The 21,654-nt window shown below is 45.6% G+C and overlaps 1 protein-coding gene across 5 annotated transcripts in view; it reads right to left on the bottom strand.

Annotated features, from left to right (window-relative positions):
- Window positions 1-21,654, bottom strand: part of LOC137629486 (FHF complex subunit HOOK interacting protein 2A-like) — a 44,377-nt gene that overhangs the window by 21,332 nt on the left and 1,391 nt on the right. For 3 of the 5 annotated variants that reach the window (XM_068360823.1, XM_068360857.1, XM_068360849.1), the window contains exons 2-6: window positions 19,164-19,336; window positions 17,226-17,372; window positions 14,319-14,537; window positions 13,563-13,685; window positions 6,593-6,766 (exon numbers count right to left, since the gene is read on the bottom strand). In XM_068360823.1, the coding sequence (XP_068216924.1) occupies window positions 6,593-6,766; window positions 13,563-13,685; window positions 14,319-14,537; window positions 17,226-17,372; window positions 19,164-19,289 (789 nt within the window). In that variant the 5' untranslated portion in view covers window positions 19,290-19,336. Of the gene's footprint in view, window positions 1-6,592; window positions 6,767-13,562; window positions 13,686-14,318; window positions 14,538-17,225; window positions 17,373-19,163; window positions 19,356-21,654 lie in introns of all 5 variants that reach the window. The other 2 variants (XM_068360832.1, XM_068360843.1) reach the window with 1 other exon arrangement.

Raw genomic sequence — 21,654 nt, 5'->3', positions numbered from 1 at the left:
CGGAATGCATCTTGCCAAAGTCTCGGGGTCTGAGACTGGGGGGAAGAATAGCGGAAGCTTGAGGTTCCAAGCTGTCGCGATCAGGTCCCCCAGACCAGTACTTGCTGGTTACCCAAGGTCAAATACCCCCAGGTACACTCTCTCTACGAGGCTCTGCTCGGATAGTCTGAGAGAACATTCCCCTGCCTGGAATGAGAGAGCCGATGGTGGTATTGAGAGAATCTCAATCATCCCAGTATCTCTACTGTAAGATGTGAAGGTGTGAAAATGCGTCCCCTGCTGGTTAGAATACGCCAGAATCATGAAGTCGACGCGCATGGGGCGACTCGGCAGGAGCTGTAGGATCTGTAGAGGGGCCAGACTAAGGCCCCTAAGCCTGCCTGAATGATGGAGAGGTATCCTTCAGGTCTTGACCATAGGCCTGGACCGGAACATGCCCCCCCTTTCCTTTGACGAGTCCGAGAACCGCATCAAGAATGTGGGGAAAGGACGAGAATATCCACTACCATCAAGAGGCTCCCTAGGTCAACACCCATTGCAGGTCTAATAGTTCCGCTAGTCCCATAGGGCCAGGGAGTCCGGTTAAACATTGCCTGAAGCCACCGGAACTTGGGTCGCCCCACATGGAACTTATCCTGAGGCGACCGTTCGGACTATAGACGGGTCAATGAGGAAAGGAGAACTAGGAAACGTTCCAAGGTAGGGCTGAAAGCTCTGCTTGACTGAGAACAGGTACTGCGACTCTCCTCAGTCTTGCCACAGTCAACCGAAAGGAAGGCTCGGAGGATGTGGTAACAGAATCTGGCGTCCCCAGGTGGTCACCCATCCAAGTACCGACGTTGCTTAACCTCGCTGGACGGACGAGAAGCGGGGTTTCCAACGTGGTAAGGCCGTTGACTCAATATCATGGCCAGATACTCCAGATGTTGAGGCAGAGGAAGAGAAGGCTCCAAGCAAAATACCATGAGCCCACACTCATGGTAAGCATCCGGAAGCTTGTCCCGGCGCTGAAGAAGGTCGAACCCGAGCCTACCGGAGTTGACCAGCCCTCCAAACAGCAGAGGAGGCGGAAGCCTGCACCTGAGCAGCCAAGAGGAAGGCAGGGAGAGTTCTCTGGGGAAACAAACCTGCTATGCCACGGCGGGATAGCCACACTGCATCATAAGCAGGAATACTTGCAGTCTAGGCTGAATTCGACGAGCACCCTGGAAGATGGATGGAATGGAAACTGAAAGTACCCGTCCTTCCGACTCCAGGGTTTAAGGAGCCCTGTCGCCTCGTTACCAGTTTGATCGATTCTGCTGGTCTACGCTGGCCGAAGTTTGTTCGAAAAACTTGATCAGGGCTGAGAGGTCGACTATGGACATCCCCTCTCAGATCCTTCCTTACAAGAAAGGATCGACTGAGGAGGCCGGGGGTGAAGCCGTCGATGATCCTAAGGAAGACCTTCGCCTAAGGTATGGATCATTCTGCCCAACCGGGCAACTCTGCTGACGCTATGGCATAGAGGTTCAGAGACACTGAATTCGCTGACAGAGACGGCAGGCGCGATATCCTTGGCTAATCACAGAGATTGTGCGGGAATGGGCATCGGGAAGCTGTCATTCGGATGAGTAACCTTAAGCATCCTCCCAGCGAAAAACCTGCAATCCTAGAGTTCGTAAACTCCTTTTAGGACTATGCCCCCCCCGGGGGAGTCTCCCGTGCCATCTGTTCCTGACAGGAGGAAACTGCAATTGGACACCTTGTCCCAGTTGTCGTAGCCGATAACTTAGGCCGATGTGGTTGAAAGAAAAGGGCGCTGGAGCCCTGCAGAGTCTGGAAGAAAGCGCCTTGGAGGAGTGAAACCGGAAGTCGATTTCCTCCGCACAGCAGCTGTCTAAGTCTCTGTCCTTGGGCACAAACAAACTCTTCTCAAGGATGGAAGGGTGTCTGAGGTCGTCGACCTCCACAGATGAGACACCCGAAGGAAGCCCTCAGTCAGCGCGTCCAGATGGTACAACATCGAGCTTGTCCGCAAGTTAGATACTTAACGACGAAAGGCCAAGGTGTCTGAGCTCGAGAGGAGGACAGTACCCCTGATCTTCCTGTAGCTTCCTTGAACCAAACCTCGGGCCGTAACCGAGGAGGGAAAGAACCTGGTAAGCTCCCAGAGGAAGGGGTAAGCAGTCACCCCTTGTCCGATGGAGAAATCTCGAACGGAAAGCCCCCCCCCGCCAAAAATCCTTCCAGGGAATGACGGGGAAGGGCTAACCCAGTTTCAGGAAAGAGGAGTGTTGCTCAGATCTCCCTTAAGTTTCTCCTATTCTTGCAAGTGCCATGCTCTGCGTTTACGGGGTGAGGCCGTGTTCTGAAAATACGCTCCAGAAGAACTCGCCAGGCTGGCCATGCTGCGAAAACCCCATTGGGAATCGTGGTCGCAATCGCCCTGGAGCTCGCGCGACGGAAATTCAAAGATTTCCGCGTGGGCGAACGTGGAAGCGCCCATGCGCGGTAACGCAAACGAAGGTGAGCGAAGGAGCGCAGAAGGAGGGCGAGCGTGGTAGGAAGGGCGAGAGCTGGTGGTCGGCAAGCGATAACCCATAGACGAGCAATGGATACTGCAAGAAATAAGCAGATGTTTGTGCGAAGAAACACTGTAGGTTCGCGCGACGGAACACCATCCGTCCGCGCGATGGAAAAACCGTTGGTTCGCGCGTGGGCGAACATTGGAGAGCATGGGCGCGGACGCGCATGAGCGTAGACGTGCAGGCGAATGGTCGCGCGGGCGCACAGACAAGCTGGCGCGCAGGCGAGCGGTCGTGAGGGTGGGCAGGTGGACGAGAGCGAGTCCGAGGCGGCGAACGCAAGCGTTAGCGCGATGGCGAGGAAACGAGCTGCCGCGTGGGCGAGGAAGACCGGTGGCGATATGGATCAACAAGCGATCGGTGGTGAGCTGGTGAGCGCTAACGCGCAGGTTGGCGATGGCGCGTTGTGTTATGCCGACGCGATGGTCGAGCAGCATGCGCAGGTGAGCGATCGTGCGTTGGCGAGCAGTATGCGAAGGTGAGCGATCGCGAGCAGCATGTGCAGGAGGGCGATCGCGCAATGGTGATCAGCATGCGCCGGGTCGCGCGATGGTGATCAGTATGCGCAGGGTCGCGCGATGGTGATCAGCATGCCAGGGTCGCGCGATGGCGATCAGCATGCGCAGGTGGGCGGTCGCGCGATGGCGAGCAGCATCTGCAGGTGGGCGATCGCGCGATGGCGAACAGCATCCGCAGTTGAGGGTCGCGCGATGGTGATCAGCATGCGCAGGGTCGAGCGATGGTGATCAGCATCCGCAGGTGTGCGGTCGCGCGATGACGATCAGCGTCCGCAGTTGAGGGTCGCGCGATGACGATCAGCGTCCGCAGTTGAGGGTCGCGCGATGGCGATCAGCATCCGCAGTTGAGGGTCGCGCGATGGCGATCAGCATCCGCAGTTGAGGGCCGCGCGATGGCGATCAGCATCCGAAGTTGAGGGTCGCGCGATGCCGATCAGCATCCGCAGTTGAGGGTCGCGCGATGGCGATCAGCATCCGCAGTTGAGGGTCGCGCGATGGCGATCAGCATGCGCAGGTGAGCTAGTAGCTGGCGAGCCATGTTCCTTCAGAATTGTTGGAGAACGTTGGCGTGCCGGCTGTAACACACGCGGGCGATCCGAAGATCGCCGAGAGACAGGTGATCGCTGGCGAGCTGATGATCGCTGACGAGCAGAAGGCTACGCGTGGAAGCCTGCGCATAGAAGAAGAGTCCTTGACCCCGACCTGAACCGAAGTTCTAGATCGCGAGGGCGGACGTGGGCGCACAGGGCGCGTAACAGGAACCAACAGGAACAGCAGGGATGATCATCTTGAAAGCGCTGACGAACAAGAGAGCGCTGATGAGCAGAAGAGCGCCTGTGCGCTAACACTGAGCAGGAGCAGGAGAGAACACAGCAGAAGGGCGCGCAGGGAAACCCTGACACGCAAGGGAAGAACCCCCGTGGGGGCAACCCTTTGCCCCGAAGGGATTGTTGTCCGCCGGGAGACTGATGTCCGTCGGAAGACCGCTGTCCGTCGGGAAGACCGTTGTCCGTCGGGAAGACCGTTGCCCGTCGGAAGACGAGATCAGACTGCTGTCCATCTGCACCAAGGCGGAAGATCGAGAAAAAGGAGTTGTAGGCTGCAAACGGAGATCCAAAAAGGCGCCTCAAGCACCCTTATAGGGAGATGAGAGGCCCTTACGACGAGGCGGACGGTGGGCCTTACGGCGAGGGAGCCCAACAGCAACAGAAGAAACCTCCGAAGAGGAGTCTCTATGAGTGTACTCTCTCGCGAACGAAAGAGAAACACTTCGTGGAAGAGACTGGTCAGCCAGTGACCTAAAAGGAGCAATCCTCCGAAGAGGAGCTCCTGCAGTTGCCCAGCCCCTTGAGCGAAACTGCAGGTGCGACCGCTCAGCACCAAGAGCATAGTCGCACGAAAAAAAAGCAAGAGAAGAACCCCCCAAAAGGAGAAAAACTCAAGCCTGGACAGGAAAAACCTCCCTCGGAAGGAAAGTTACCCGCCCAAGGAGGCAAGCCTCCTGAGAGTTCTAAAATGAACTGGAGAGCTGTCCGTCGTCACGGGAGTACTTCCAGTAGAAGGAGACACGCCCCTGACGAAAATACAAGGGGGGAGGCAGCAACAGCCGAATCCCCAGGACTCAACCAGACAGCTCACACCGTTGCCATATTACAGAAACGAACTAGATCGGTAACTGTAAAAAAATAAAACAAATAATATTAGTACACATTCATTCCCCCGGGAAGGCTCCGAAGAGGAATCCCGAGGGAAAGGAACAAGAATTACACAACAGGCACGTGCCCTCACAACCACTTACACACACGGAAGGAGAGCTGTAACCAAAACAATTATAACAATTATAATTATGTAACTATGTAATTATGTGATTTAAAAATGAATGAACACTAAAGAAAGAACGAAAATCCCGAAAGGAATCGTTCTACAAGCTGAAAAACAAAAAACAACTACAATTAGATTCATAACTAATTGAGACAAACGTACGGCGTAGCAACCCCCCCACACGGAAAGGAAGCTACAAGGGCGTAGTAACACGTAGTAAAAGGGTGAACGACCTCAAGAGAGAGAGAGAGAAAGACATAAGTCAAACTCGATCGCCACCCATAAAATTACGCCGTGGTGGCCTAACTGCCGAGGACTCCACGTAGATATCGTACACTACACACACAAATCTGAAAAGGAAACTTACTTATTTCTATACTCAAATATATATACAAACATGAAAACATGTTTACATATATATTGAGTAAATGAAAAGTAAGCGATTAAGTAAAGACAAAACAAACAATGGCTGCCAAGAGAGGACCAAGACAGAGACGTCTGTCACAGTCTCAGCCAAAAGTGAAAGTGAGTATTCACCTGTGTGTGAGGGGGAGGAGGGGTAGCTAGCTACCACTCCCCTGCCACCCCGCTAACTAGCGCGGGGGTAATACACCCTCGTTAAATTCTAATGGTTCGCCATTTCAGCTGCGCTAAAAGGTAACCCTTTGTAAATAGCGTGGTTTGTATTTTGGTTACGGAACAATTGTATTTTCCTAACTAAGCAAACTTGAGTTCTTTAACAGGAATATGCTTTCAGCTAAGTTTGATATTGATAGTTAGCTGGAGGGTGGCAAGTTAGCTCCATTCATTTGACAGGCCAAAGAGATCCCCGCTTTGACCTAAAACTTAAGAGCTTGCTGAGTGAATAAGGCAGGAAGTGTAAATTACAAACTTTTGTCCTTCAATATGAGAATCATATACTGTAGATAATGGGCAGAGGTTTCCAGTTGTTACTTGACTTGTCTTACACAAACAGTGCCCTTAACAGGTTCTTCCTGAGAGCTGAGATAGATTCGATATGTCTGACTTCGTGAACTCGAATCTGGGGTGATCCTTTCATCTTTTTCCCCCTCAAAGCCAGAAAGAAACCGTGTTCTAGGGTCTTTTCTATTACTTCTTCCATTGCTGTAGGAAGATGGGTAACGTCTTCCTCTTTCAATGACAAGAAGGCAAGTCATCTTGGTCTCTAGTAGTCACTTTTGGTTAGGAAAAGATAAAGAAAACTTGAAGTCGTGAATGGCTGGGTTCAAAGACCAGGCCACGAACTCCTGAACCAAAGTGATGGAGATTTATCCTTCAGTGGGACTTATGACACACTCATTTTTTGCCATTTCCTACTAGATTCATCAGGGCTATACTAGTATCGTACAGCCTCATAGGTCGAAGCCGCATCTGCCGCTCATCCCACAGGTTCGAGCGGGATCACTCGAGAGACCTAAGACCTTGCAAAATGTAAAATGTAAAGAATAAGCATGAGGAATCCTGTCTTGTGGGGAAGAAACACAATTGCAACATTCAGTGAGAACACCTCAGCTGACTACCACCTCCTCGTTAGGTTTTAACAGCTGTATCCAGCTTTAATGAAAGCATACTTTTATAAAATGATAAAGATTTATATTTGAGTAAGAACAACTTTAGGTCCTACTACAGAAAATAAAAAAAAAAATTGTTAAAATAATTACTTACAGCGCTATGGCACAAGTTGAGTAAGGCATCGACTAGAGGAAATTTTGCCTGCAGTTTATCCGACGGCTGCTGGTCACTATTGGGCGTTTCAGAGCTACTGTTATGAGTAGGGGTTTGGGGGAAACTATCTTCTGGAGTATATCCTGTGTGAACTCTTCCTGTAAGCGCGAGAGGCTGTAATACAAAAGTTGAATTATTCTCAACATTCATAAAACTTTTGACATATAATATGCCTTCTGTATATCATAAAATGTTATTTTCATTAGTAAAATAAATTTTTGAATATACTTACCCGGTGATCATGTAGCTGCAGCTCTGCTGCCCGACAGAAAAAACCTACGGGCGGGATACGCCAGCGATCGCTATACAGGTGGGGGTGTACAACAACAGCGCCATCTGTCGAGTAGGTACTCAGGTACTTCTTGTCAACAAAGAACCAATTTTCTCCTCGGTCCACTGGGTCTCTATGGGGAGGAAGGGTGGGTCCTTTAATTCATGATCACCGGGTAAGTATATTCAAAAATTTATTTTACTAATGAAAATAACATTTTTCAATATTAATCTTACCCGGTGATCATGTAGCTGATTCACACCCAGGGGGGTGGGTGGAGACCAGCATACATGTTAACAATAGAAGCTAAGTATCCCGTATTTCATTTTAGCAGTTATTCAAAATAACAAACATAAAATTAATAAGTACCTGGTAAGGAAGTCGACTTGAACCATTACTCTGCCTTTTTAAGTACGTCTTCCTTACTGAGCCTCGCGATCCTCTTAGGATGCTGAGCGACTCCTAGGTGCTGAAGTATGAAGGGCTGCAACCCATACTAAAGGACCTCATCACAACCTCTAATCTAGGCGCTTCTCAAGAAAGAATTTGACCACCCGCCAAATCAACCAGGATGCGAAAGGCTTCTTAGCCTTCCGTACAACCCAAAAACAACAATAAAAAGCATTTCAAGAGAAAGATTAAAAAAGGTTATGGGATTATGGGAATGTAGTGGTTGAGCCCTCACCTACTACTGCACTCGCTGCTACGAATGGTCCCAGGGTGTAGCAGTTCTCGTAAAGAGACTGGACATCTTTAAGGTAAAATGATGCGAACACTGACTTGCTTCTCCAATAGGTTGCATCCATTACACTCTGCAGAGATCTGTTTTGTTTGAAGGCCACTGAAGTAGCGACAGCTCTAACTTCATGTGTCCTTACCTTCAGCAAAGCATGGTCCTCCTCATTCAGATGAGAATGGGCTTCTCTAATCAAAAGTCTGATGTAATAAGAAACTGCGTTCTTCGACATCGGTAAAGCAGGTTTCTTAATAGAACACCATAAAGCTTCTGATTGTCCTCGTAATGGCTTCGTCCGTCTTAAATAGTACTTAAGAGCTCTTACTGGGCATAGTACTCTCTCTTGTTCGTTTCCAACTAAACTGGACAGACTTGGAATCTCGAACGATTTGGGCCAAGGACGAGAAGGGAGTTCGTTTTTAGCTAAAAAACCAAGCTGTAAGGAACATGTAGCCGTTTCAGATGTAAATCCTATGTTCCTGCTGAAGGCGTGTATCTCACTGACTCTTTTAGCTGTTGCTAAGCAAACGAGGAAAAGAGTCTTCAAAGTGAGATCTTTAAAAGAGGCTGATTGAAGCGGTTCGAACCTTGCTGACATCAGGAACCTTAAGACCACGTCTAAGTTCCAACCTGGTGTGGCTAACCGACGCTCCTTTGAGGTCTCAAAAGACTTAAGGAGGTCCTGCAGATCTTTGTTGTTGGAAAGATCTAAGCCTCTGTGGCGGAAGACTGCTGCCAACATGCTTCTGTAACCTTTGATCGTAGGAGCTGATAGGGATCTTACCTTCCTTAGGTGTAAAAGGAAGTCAGCTATCTGCGTTACAGAGGTACTGGTTGAGGATACTGAATTCGCCTTGCACCAGCTTCGGAAGACTTCCCATTTTGACTGGTAGACCTTGAGAGTGGATGTCCTCCTTGCTCTGGCAATCGCTCTGGCTGCCTCCTTCGAAAAGCCTCTAGCTCTTGAGAGTCTTTCGATAGTCTGAAGGCAGTCAGACGAAGAGCGTGGAGGCTTGGGTGTACCTTCTTTACGTGCGGCTGACGCAGAAGGTCCACTCTTAGAGGAAGAGTCCTGGGAACGTCTACTAGCCATTGCAGTACCTCGGTGAACCATTCTCTCGCGGGCCAGAGGGGAGCAACCAACGTCAACCTTGTCCCTTCGTGAGAGGCGAACTTCTGCAGTACCTTGTTGACAATCTTGAACGGGGGGAACGCATAAAGGTCTAGATGGGACCAATCCAGAAGAAAGGCATCTACGTGAACTGCTGCTGGGTCCGGAATCGGTGAGCAATAATTTGGGAGCCTCTTGGTCATCGAGGTAGCGAACAGATCTATGGTGGGCTGACCCCACAGGGTCCATAGTTTGTTGCAAACATTCTTGTGAAGGGTCCATTCTGTAGGGATGATCTGACCCTTCCGGCTGAGGCGGTCTGCCATGACATTCATGTCGCCTTGAATGAACCTCGTTACAAGCGATATGTTTCGATTTCTTGACCAGGTGAGGAGGTCCCTTGCGATCTCGAACAACGTCATCGAATGAGTCCCTCCTTGCTTGGAGATGTACGCCAAGGCTGTAGTGTTGTCGGAGTTCACCTCCACCACCTTGCCTAGGAGGGACTTGAAGCTTCTCAAGGCCAGATGAACTGCCAGTAGCTCCTTGCAGTTGATGTGTAGTGCTCTTTGATCCGGATTCCACGTGCCCGAGCATTCCTTACCGTCCAGTGTCGCACCCCAGCCCGTGTCCGATGCGTCCGAGAAGAGAAGGTGGTCGGGGGTCTGAACAGCCAGTGGTAGACCTTCCCTGAGAAGAATGTTGTTCTTCCACCAAGTCAGTGCAGACTTCATCTTCTCGGAGATAGGAACTGAGACCGCTTCTAGCGTCATGTCCTTTCTCCAGTGAGCAGCTAGGTGATACTGAAGGGGTCGAAGGTGGAGTCTCCCTAACGCGATGAACTGGTCCAGCGATGAAAGCGTCCCTATTAGACTCATCCACTGTCTGACTGAACATCGGTTCCTTTTCAGCATGCTCTGGATGCATTCTTGGGCTTGACTGATTCTGGGGGCCGACGGAAAAGCCCGAAAAGCTTGACTCTGAATCTCCATACCTAGATAGACTATAGTTTGGGATGGAACGAGTTGGGACTTTTCTATATTGACCAGGAGACCCAATTCCTTGGTCAGATCCATAGTCCATTTGAGATTCTCCAGACAGCGACGACTTGACGCAGCTCTTAAAAGCCAGTCGTCCAAATAGAGGGAGGCTCTGATGTCTGCTAAATGTAGGAATTTGGCAATATTCCTCATCAGTTTGGTAAACACTAGAGGTGCCGTGCTTAGGCCAAAGCACAGGGCTTGGAACTGGTAAACCACCTTCCCAAAGACGAACCTTAGGAAAGGTTGGGAATCTGGGTGGATGGGGACGTGAAAGTACGCGTCCTTTAGGTCTAACGAGACCATCCAGTCTTCCTTCCTGACCGATGCTAGCACTGACTTCGTCGTCTCCATGGTGAACGTCTGCTTGGTGACAAAGACATTTAGAGCACTGACGTCTAGCACCGGTCTCCACCCTCCTGTCTTCTTCGCTACTAAGAAGAGACGGTTGTAGAAGCCCGGGGATTGATGGTCCCGGACTATGACTACCGCTCCCTTTTGTAGCAAGAGAGACACCTCTTGCTGTAAAGCTAGCCTCTTGTCCTCCTCTCTGTACCTGGGAGAGAGGTCGATGGGAGTTGTTGCTAGAGGGGGCTTGCGCAAGAATGGAATCCTGTACCCCTCTCTGAGTAACTTCACAGACTGTGCGTCTGCACCCCTGTTCTCCCAGGCCTGCCAGTAGTTCTTGAGCCTGGCTCCCACTGCTGTCTGGAGAAGATGGCAGTCAGACTCTGCCTTTTGAGGACTTGGAACCCTTCTTCTTTTTGCCACGTTGACTATCGGCACGGGTACCTCCTCTGCTGGAGGTTCTGCCACGAAAGGGCGGAATGAACCTAGACGCTGGTGTGTCCATCCTAGGTCTAGGCACGGAAGGTAAAGCTGTGACTTTACGTGCAGATGACGCCACCAGGTCATGGGTGTCTTTCTGGATCAACGAGGCGGCAATCCCCTTGATCAGCTCTTCAGGAAAGAGACACTTGGATAGCGGAGCAAACATCAGCTCTGACTTCTGACATGGTGTGACTCCTGCCGACAAGAAGGAGCAAAGGTGATCTCGCTTCTTAAGAACTCCAGACACGCAAGAAGCCGCAAGCTCGCCAGACCCATCCCGAATGGCTTTGTCCATGCAGGACATGATGAGCATGGCAGAGTCCTTATCCGAAGGGGAGGTCTTTCTGCTCAACGCTCCCAAACACCAGTCCAGGAAGTTGAAGATCTCAAAAGCACGGAAAACACCCTTCAAAAAATGGTCCATGTCCGAAGAGGTCCAGCAAATCTTGGACCGTCTCATAGCCAGTCTGCGGGGAGAGTCTACCAGACTTGAGAAGTCGCCCTGGGCAGAGGCAGGAACTCCCAAGCCTAGAACCTCTCCTGTGGCATACCAAACGCTAGATCTGGAAGCAAGCTTGGCCGGGGGAAACAAGAAGGTTGTCTTCCCAAGTTGCTTCTTGGCCTGCAGCCACTCTCCCAGTACCCTTAAAGCTCTCTTGGATGAGCGAGCGAGTACGAGCTTCGTAAAGGCAGGAGCTGCTGACTGCATGCCTAAAGCGAACTCAGAGGGAGGTGAGCATGGAGCTGCAGACACAAACTGCTCCGGATACAGCTCCTTAAACAGGGCAAGGACTTTCCTAAAGTCTAAGGAGGGAGGCGTAGTCTTGGGTTCATCTATGTCGGAGTGTTGATCGTCCAAATGCGCAGCTTCGTCGTCATCAGAGATTCCTTCATCCGAATGCTGAGGAGGAAGCGGCAAAGGAGGAGAAGAAAGCTGAACGGCTGAATCCGGCAGCACGGGTGCATGCGTAGCTGCACTGGATCCAACATCATGCCGCTGCTGGTCCGTCTGAGAGCTGGCAACAACAAAAGCGGAGTGGTGGTGCGTGGTGGGGACTGCCGTGGGTTGCGGAGACTGCCGCATTGCGTCAAAACACGGCAGCTTGACTGCACCTTCCCACTGCTGATGCGGTAGCTCACGCATGTCAACGGAGGGTGCCGCATGTCGGCTAACGTCAACATGCGTCTGGCAGGGTCGACTGCGCATCGGTGGTGGAGCTCTCACAGCCGGAGTGTGGGAGCAGGCAGCCGCAGTGTCAGCTGAGCGCACAACCGTGGCAGGTTGTAGGTTAACGGGTGCAGCGTCAACCTTCTCAGCACGATACTCCTGCATGAAGGAAGTTAGCTGAGTCTGCATAGACTGCAGCAAAGACCACTTAGGGTCTACAGTGGTTGGTGCAGCAACAGACGGAGTGATTGCCTGCTGCGGAACCACTCTACCTCTCTTGGGAGGTGTGCAGTCTTCGGAAGACTGCGGCGAGTCCGAACTGACCCAGTGGCTACACCTGGGCCGTTGGACTCGCTCGGAAGGGACCTTGCGCTTGAGAGGTCGTGAGAGCTTGGTCCAGCGTTTCTGACGAGAAACTTCTTCCGCAGACGAGGAATGAATGGGCTCACTCGTCTGTTTGTGGGTGGGACGATCTCTGCAAGATACGTCCTCAACCACTGAGGGTACATCTGTACGCTGATCAAGGCCTGTCGAACCCTTTGGTCCTTCGACATTGCTTCTCCCCTGGGCTTGGGAGCTTGCAAGAGGTCCCGGACTGGGAGGACGACTGGCACGAACAGATGCACCCTCATGCGTAACACTGACACTTTTCACTACACTTGCACTCACTACACTTCCCACTGCACTTTTCTCCTTCAACTCTTTGACGTCGGCCAAGAGTTGATTGCGGTCATTCGCTAATGACTCAACTCTGTCACCAAGAGCCTGAATGGCACGCATCATATCCGCCATCGAGGGTTGATGAGAGCTAGTAGAAGGGTCGGGTGTAACCACTACAGGGGAAGGAATAGGTTGAGGGGCATGGGGAGAGGAAAAATCAAAAGAGCGAGACGAACTCCTCCTGATCCTATCCTTCTCTAGCCTACGTGCATTCTTAAGGAACTCTTGAAAATCGAATTCCGAAAGCCCAGCGCATTCCTCACATCGATCTTCCAATTGACAGGCTTTACCCCTACAATTGGAACAAACGGTGTGAGGATCTATAGAGGCCTTCGGAAGACGCCTAGAACAGTCCCTAGCGCTACACTGCCTGTACTTGGGGACTTGAGTAGGGTCAGACATCTTGAATTAGTCAAAGGGGGAAATCCAAAATCTATCCAAGTCGTCAACAAATAATCCAAAATCTAATCAATGAAAGTGATAAAGTCTAGATGATAACTTCTGTACAGCGAAAGCTAATAACTAGAGAGAATACATCACCAAAAAGCGTGAAAATCAACTCCAGAAACAACAGCGTATCAAGTAGGTCTTGCCGGTGGCACGACAGAGAGAAAATTGGTTCTTTGTTGACAAGAAGTACCTGAGTACCTACTCGACAGATGGCGCTGTTGTTGTACACCCCCACCTGTATAGCGATCGCTGGCGTATCCCGCCCGTAGGTTTTTTCTGTCGGGCAGCAGAGCTGCAGCTACATGATCACCGGGTAAGATTAATATTGAAAAATTACTGATCTACTGAACCCTTTATCTATCTTTGTGTCCTTGGATAGGTACTTTGCATACCCAGATTTCCTTCCACCTGTTTAGCCATCTCTTCCCTTTGTCATTCTGTTTATACAAGCACTTGGTGTTGAATATTTTTAATCTGGGGACTGTCCTAAAATACGACTTGTCCTCAGAGTATCTGCGTAAACTCCGGCAAGATTCATTGAAATAAAATCATAACATGCATGTAGAAGTATATAAAGGCATACCTGAATATACAAAAGAATTATTGTGCAGTCCTGCCTGATCTTCTCACAAAGGGTAGCGAGAAATTCCATTTCTTCGGATTCGTACGGGGAAGCCCGCAGCTCACAAACTGCCCTGACCATTGTCTGCAACAAAATAAAGTGCTCACTTTATCATTTCATCTATTCTAAACAGTAAGAAAATATTCTGGTTATATCCATCTTTTCCTTTTAATTCTAGTTTTAACAATAGATTTTTAAGTGTAGACACAATTCTTTGTTATTCTTTTATGATTGCCTGGTTAGGAATATGAATTCAAAATCATTATGGTTTCAGTATGATCTTTTCACCACTTACATTTTAGAAGTATCAAAATCTATTGTTACATACATACATATACCAAGGCACTTCCCCCTATTTTGAGGGGTAGCCGACATCAACAAAGAAACAAAAACAAAAAGGGGACCTCTACTCTCTATGTTCCTCGGTTGAGTCCCTTGTTAGGCTGGGAGGAACGTAGAGAGTAGAGGTCCCCTTTTTGTTTTTGTTTCTTTGTTGATGTCAGCTACCCCCCAAAATTGGGGGAAGTGCCTTGGTATATGTATGTATGTAACAATAGATTTTGATACTTCTAAAATGTAAGTGGTGAAAAGATCATACTGAAACCATAAAGATTTTGAATTCATATTCCCAGCCAGGCAATCATAAAAGAATAACAAAGAATTGTCTACACTTAAATATGTATCCACAATACATATTAGAAGACAGACTTGCCTTACCTGTAAAGGTTTATGAATAGGAGCATGATGGAGGTGTGAATGGTGTAGATGATTCAACACGCCCACCAAGAAAACATAGGCATGCTGGCGTATTCCTAGGGGGCGATCAGCCCTGGCATACGAAGCCAATGTTGCAAGAACCTTCTCTTGTACCAAATACTCCATGCACGGACTGAGGGGTCCACCTAACTTCTGTTCTTGCTCCTCTGCTACTAACAACTGTGAAAGAAAAAAAAAAATTAAAATTACTCTAAATATTTATGTAACCAGTGGATTATTTTTGTATGCATTTTAGAGGTGGTTTTAAATGTTTAAATGTCACTCATGAATGGCAGAGGCAAGGAACAGTGACAATGCCATAGAGATTGACCATATATACATATGATCAGTGCCCAAGTCCCCTCTCCACTCAAGCTAGGACCAGGGAAGAGGCAGGCAATGGCTGCTGATACCTCAGCAGGGAGACCTAAAGGCTCCCACCATATCCTTAGCTCACATGGCTGGTGAGTTTGTAGACACTACAAAAAACTATCGAGCTTTTGCAAGTCTCAAACTCCAGTCCAGTAGATTGCTAGACAGCAATAAATCCACCTTTGCAACAGTAAAGAGGTTGCTATTGGAATTATTTATTCTTAGTTTGGGTTTTACATATTCTTTGTACTCTACATAACAGGGGTAGGTCATTAAATTATCAGCATTTTCAAGTGCATGGTTTTTCCTATCTATTTACCAAGGCACTTCCCCAAAATTTTGGGGTTTAGCCAGCATCAAACAAAGGAAACAAAAGGGAACCTTTCCTTTCTCTGCTCCTCTCAGCCTGGTAAGTGATTCAGCTGAGTTTGGCTGGTACTGATTGTTTTTTTATTAAAGATATTTTTAATCAAGAAAATTTCAAAATCTATTCTCTATTACATTTGTAATGATATTTAGAATTTCAAACATCAGAACAATAAGTGCATATACATTATTTAAGTACAATGTTATGATAATGCAAATCTAAATGTTCACATATAAATTTTCATACAGTGTTTTATAAATGTAGATACATTAGTGTTTTGATAACTAAAAATGTTAAATAATTAATTAAATATATATACTTTTATAGTACAGGTATTTAGAAAAAAAAGAAAACAAAAGCTGTGTTAATTTCAACCACTAACAATTATGAAAAAGAATTTAAATATTTTATCAAAGTTTGAACGTTGGGCAATTTTATTCCGTCAACAAGCAAACTTCCTATCTGGCACTTCATCTCTTCTCTCTCCCCTTGCATTCACACACAATCAAGAGAGAAACTATATTATTGTAAGAAAGACAATTCAATTCTTTAGATAATTCATTTACATGCATATACATACTTGTGTTCTAAAGACCGGTTTACATGGGGTTAGTTCACCGGCGCCAGTAACTAGCGGCAAGTAAATTTTCCAGGATAGTAAGCCTTTAACCCTTTTACCCCCGGGGTATTTGGAAATTTCCAACCCTTAACCCCCAGGGGGTTTATTTTTTTCCCAGCACATTTTGCAGTATATTTTTTTTAAATTGCTCTAACAGCCTTAATTTTTTGTCATAGAGAGGTCAGGTTGGTCTCATTCTCTTGGAAAATACCTGAATTTTCACAAAAAATTATCAAAAAATATGAAAAACAAATTTTTATAGCATTTTTTTGCAAGGACGTACCGGTACGTCCATGGGGGTAAAGGGATGGCTTTTGTGAAACGTACCAGTACGTCCCTTGGGGGTAAAAGGGTTAAAGGTTTAAAGGCCACTCATGAATGACAGAGGCAAGGGACAGTGACATTGCCCTATCAAGCAGGACAATGCCATAGAGACTGACCATATATAGATATAATCAGAAACCGAGCCCCCTCTCCACCCAAGCTAGGACCAAGGAGGGCAAGGCAATGGCTGCTGACGACTCAACAGATAGACCTATTGGCTCCCGTAAACCGCCCCCCATCCTTAGTTCACAAAGATGGTGAGGTTGCAGCGACCAAAGAAACTAAAGAGTTTGAGTGAGACTCGAACCCCAGTCTAGCGGTCACCAGTCAGGGACGTTACCACATTGGCCACCACAACCCGGGGATAGCAAGCGCTTGCCCGGGTATATTTTACCGACACCAGTAAATTATCCCCATGTAACCAGGCCTTAAGCCAAGCAGTGTGATAAAGGCAATGAGTGGGTACCTACAGCAATGAAGAACTGTAATCGTAAAAAAGTCTCATTAACATGCCATAAGGAAGCCTCATATTGGCTATATTTGTTTGTTGAGCAATGCAGTGTGAAGAAATGAAAAAAAAATTCAGAAGTGTCCATGCCCTTAAACATGCTCTACCATACGAAAAGTTCAGGAAAGACATGATCCACAAAGTTATATTCATGTATGGCATAATACACAAAATATATTCTAAAACATTCTACACCATTGCATAAGAAAGATTAAACTATAATCCCTTACATCCACAGTAAGTATTGGAATTTAATGAATCATGTCTCTCCTTCCTGCAATCATAAATGTAAAAACCAATTTGAACTAGTCTTCCAAACTAAACCATAAAAACAACCATACAAAAATTCAGAAAGGTAATTAGCCATTGAAGTAAGATCTTATGGACACTGATTTTACATACAATCAAAATCATTATTTTAAATTACATTAATCAATACACAAGTCACAAAAAATGCAAAAATCTTAACAATTGGCCTCAGAAATACAGAAGCTTAATAAATTCAGTGTAAAGTTTCCATGCAACTATTACTACCACCACCAAACATTCCCTTATACATAACTTACAAACAGCATAAATGACCAATGCTGCTGGTATCGCAGTAAAAAAGCCAAAGAACTTTAATTTATGATGTAAAAACTCCCGATACTAAGTGAGAGAAAAATCCAGAAAACTAACTTTCAACATCTGCGTCAAGTGACGTGGGACGTGGGTTTCCTCCACTGCGGGGGCCTGTCCTTCGAGCGCTCGACATCTTTGGCACACTATTGTTAGCTGTGTCCAGTGGTATCTCAAGTCCTCCACCCGTGGGCAAGGAGGAGCCACCTGTTTCAGTAAAAGATATTAGGAAGTGTTACAAAGTATTTCAATAGAAAAAGAATAAATAAAAATCAAGGCTGCTTATAAATGGTGGGGGCAAGGGACAGTGATATTGCCCTATCGAGTAGGAGAATGCCCTAGAGACTGACCATATATACATATGATCAGCACCCAGGTCCCCTCACCACCCTAGATAGGACCAAGGAGGGCCAGGCAATGGTTGCTGATGACTCAGCAAATATACCTCTAGGCTCCCCCAAATCACCCCCATCCTTAGCTCACAAGGATGGTAAGGTTGCAAAGACGAAAGGAACTAACGAGTTTGAGCGGGACTCGAACCCCGGTCTGGCGTTCACCATTCAGGGACGTTACCACATCGGCCACCACAAGTTTCTTAATTTGTATTAGAATTTCCTCAACATACTAACTTAATTAGTTTCAAGCTATTAAGTCGAATGGTTTTGTAAGTCAAACTTTGGTCTAGAGTAGGCCTAACCTAAATCCCATGTCTATGATTTCCAGTTTACAAAAGTCAACAAATACAGGGTAGTTGGGTTTCATATGAAATAGATATCAGGTTAATACAAATGTCGTTTTGCTTACTGTAATAGATTATATATTGTTTTATTACAATATTTCTTTATTTTATCTATGTTATTTTCAGTTGGATTTGTGTTCGTACATCTAATGTTTGTAAGTTAAGGACCTAATGCATTATATTACAGGACGTGATAAATACTAATTTTCACCTTTTAAAATAAGCAAAAATATCATCATCTCCTACGCCTATTGACGCAAAGGGCCTCGATTAGATTTCGTCAGTCGACTGAATCTTAGAGCTTTTAAATCGATACTTCTCCACTCATCATCTCCTACTTCACGCTCCATAGTCCTCAGCCATGTAGGCCTGGCTCTTCCAACTCCTCTAGTGCCTTGTGGAGCCCAGTTGAAAGTTTGGTGAACTGAATGATTGGTGACAAGTCTCCAAATCTCTCGTGGGTCAAACTGTTCTTCAAACAGCTCTAGTTTAGCCATACGTCCCTCACACTGAGACTTATTCTCTTAATTATTAAGGTTAAATTCTATTCTTCTTTCATTTATAATATATTCATAGAACCATAAGTGGATTTTACCCATTACTACAGATTATACAAATTGGATGAATAAAGGAAAATCTTTGGGTCGTGTCGACAACATTTAAAGTTTCGTCCTTAAACGATATGTTGCTTCGTATATGCAATGTCCTGATGTGCAGGGTATTCTATCAAATACAGTATGCTGTATTCCTTTGCTATTAAAAGAAAATTCTGATACAAATACTATTATAGTAAACAAAAAAACTATCTGAACATAAAATGTGAAATATAATTATCTTTCACCATTATATATGGTTTTTACTATTAACTAATCTTTGCTGTATATTAAAATTCCACAGTTATATACGTTGTATATTTAAAAAATGCAGCAGCTTTCGCACTTTTTACAGTGTCTCTTTGGCTGAAGAATAAAAAAAGTTTCACAATGTTTCAAAGGTAAACTAAGAACATATGGTAATTTCAAAATAAAATTAATTATACTAAAGTACGGTAGTAGTTGAAGCTACAACATTAGATTAAAATTAAATGGCAGTTTTCTAACGAATGAACAGTCTTCATGTTAAAATAATTAGCCACCCGGTAACTAGATCTTGGTAGCGAAATCAGGCTACTGTGACTTAAAGGCAATAGAGTCGAGACAAAATTTAATGAGGTACCGTACTCATATAACATTATGCAAAACATACAATACTGTACTTACAACATCAGCTGCAGCTTGAAGAGCACCAGATATTCGTGAAAACATGGCTGGATCGAATTTGCCCCTCTGTTTAGAGCGACATAGTGCTTCGCTTACAACAAAGCCAAAGATTGCACTACACGACATTAGCCTTTACAATAGACGCCATCATGACCCAAAACCAAGTGAAGCACCTGTAATAAGTTGAAGCACCTGTAATAAGTTGAAGCACCTGTAATAAGTTGAAGCACCTGCAATAATTTCATGTTAAATCAAATACTCCTGCAATTGGAAAGGGAAGATATAACATCTAAGCATTAGGTTATCATTAAATTATTGTAGCAGTAAAAACAGGTTGCTTGAATACCTGTTCAATATATTAAATAAGTATATCACAAGTTAAAATATATTAAAGCTAGCATTATCATAGTTATTTCTAAAGCCCCTACTAAAAAAAGATAACATTAAATGTGGCTTTCTATACTAAACTTAATTAGTAAAAAATGTAGTAAAATTTCGTTAGTCCCACCCAGCCATTTTTGCATGAAAAAACCACTGTTCCCGTTAGTTTTCTTATTGTTTTAATGTGACCTGATGTTATTAACTTTCACAAAAGTATAGTTTTCTGATTACCACCACCCAACAGTAATGGAGGACCCCAGGTGGTAATCAGGGTTTTGGGTGGGATAAAATTAAAACTAACAAATTACGGAAGATAATAACAGCAGAAAACAAGAAGAAAACTAACAGAAACTAGAAAAACACTCGTGCAGACCTCCGCCATGGCAGCTTATTTCTCGAAAACAGTTTGCCTTTCCCAGATTCAATTAAGACTGTAGGCATTTTTGAAGTCTGTGACAACCATGTGCAAACTTGGAATTAAATTTAGGTTAATTCGGTCAACTTTTTGCTCGACCTTGACCTTTGATCTAGGACTTTCAAAATTGAATCCCTTACACGTCTCAACATAACAATTAATCTCTGAAAGTTTCATTACTCTATGCGTAAAATTGTGACCAGGAAGTTGTTCACAGACAAACGTACAAACAGGGGCAAAAACAGAACCTCCTTCCAACTTCGTTCCGAGGTAAAAATGTTTTTTCTTCTAAAAATACAAGGTAAACATAATCTCCTTCCAACTTCGTTCCGAGGTAACAATGTTTTTTCATTTAAAAATACGAGAGAGAAACAACACTCATGGACAAACTTCCAAAGCTGAGAGGACAAACTTCCAAATCTGTCACTCAAGCATCATTCTTTCTAAAGGTCTCCATTTTCCTCCTATCCCTTTTTCTATCGAAGGCAAATGTCAATTTTTAACAGGGACCGATTTTAAATGGGAACGAACAAAAGAGCACTAGCCATCCTAACCTTACCATCCAACCTAACCTAGAAGCCGTATCCTTACCTGGGGGGAGGGGGGGGGTCCCTCAGCCCCCTGCGACCCCTCTTACAAATCTGCATCCTTACCTTAGGCTGAGACTTGGTCTGCAATGACTAGCTTAGGAGTTTGAGTTATCACAATCGGTTGTAGAATAATTAAGTTTCTCATCTAAGTTTTGTTTTTCTATTTTTACCTTGAAAAGGCATTGGACACGCTTCCAAGTTTCATCTTTCTATCTTTACAGTGAAAATGTACTGACATGCTAATAACTTTCGTCTTTCGAGCTTTACTGTGACACAGCCAGTAATGTTGATCTATCACCTGTATGTAAAATGCAAGTCCTGTAAGCACGGCATGGAATACTACTTCTGATGGAAGATCAAACCATCTTTGTTATTATTAAAATAGTCTAATAGCTTCGTCTTTTGTATGTTCAGATCTTTCCCGTTTGGTAGCCATGTCTCAACTAGGACTTTTAAATTTGAAAATCAACTGCTAGATTCTGATTGGCCAATTTGAAATAAATAAAAAAACAGGATAAAAGGCATTATTACACAATATCTGCTTAAACTTGTCGATACATTGAGCCAAAATCTAATAGCCAATAGTATCACATTGAGAGAAACGACGGGTTTCCATTGGAACTTTGAAATCAGTGGGTGGAGCTACTGCGCATTCAGGTGAAAATTAGCACACTGTCCTGACAGGTGGGGTTAAACAAGAATAGAAACAAACACACAAACTAACAGGAGCTACAATTTGTGAGTGAACAATAACACACAGCTTAGAAAATTTCACTACTTCACCATCATCAACTCCTCCCACGCCTATTGACGCAAAGGGCCTCTGTTAGATTTCGGCAGTCGTCTCTTATCTTGAGCTTTTAAATCAATACGTCTCCTTTTATCATCTCCTGCTTCACGCTCCATCTCAGCCATGTAGGCCTGTGTCTTCCGACTCTTCTAGTGCCTTGTGGAGCCCAGTTAAACTTATCGTTATTTTTTCTCTTATTATGCATTTGTCCTGATAATGTATTGAGAGTGTTTTACCTGAGAAAAATATAAATTACAAAAGCGCTGGGTGCGATACTTGCGAAGTTTAACCAAGATTTTTTTATTTTATAAGTTG

This window comes from Palaemon carinicauda, chromosome 2 (genome assembly GCF_036898095.1).
Source record: "Palaemon carinicauda isolate YSFRI2023 chromosome 2, ASM3689809v2, whole genome shotgun sequence".
NCBI lineage: Eukaryota > Metazoa > Arthropoda > Malacostraca > Decapoda > Palaemonidae > Palaemon > Palaemon carinicauda.
This window is presented reverse-complemented; position numbering and strand designations above follow the sequence as displayed.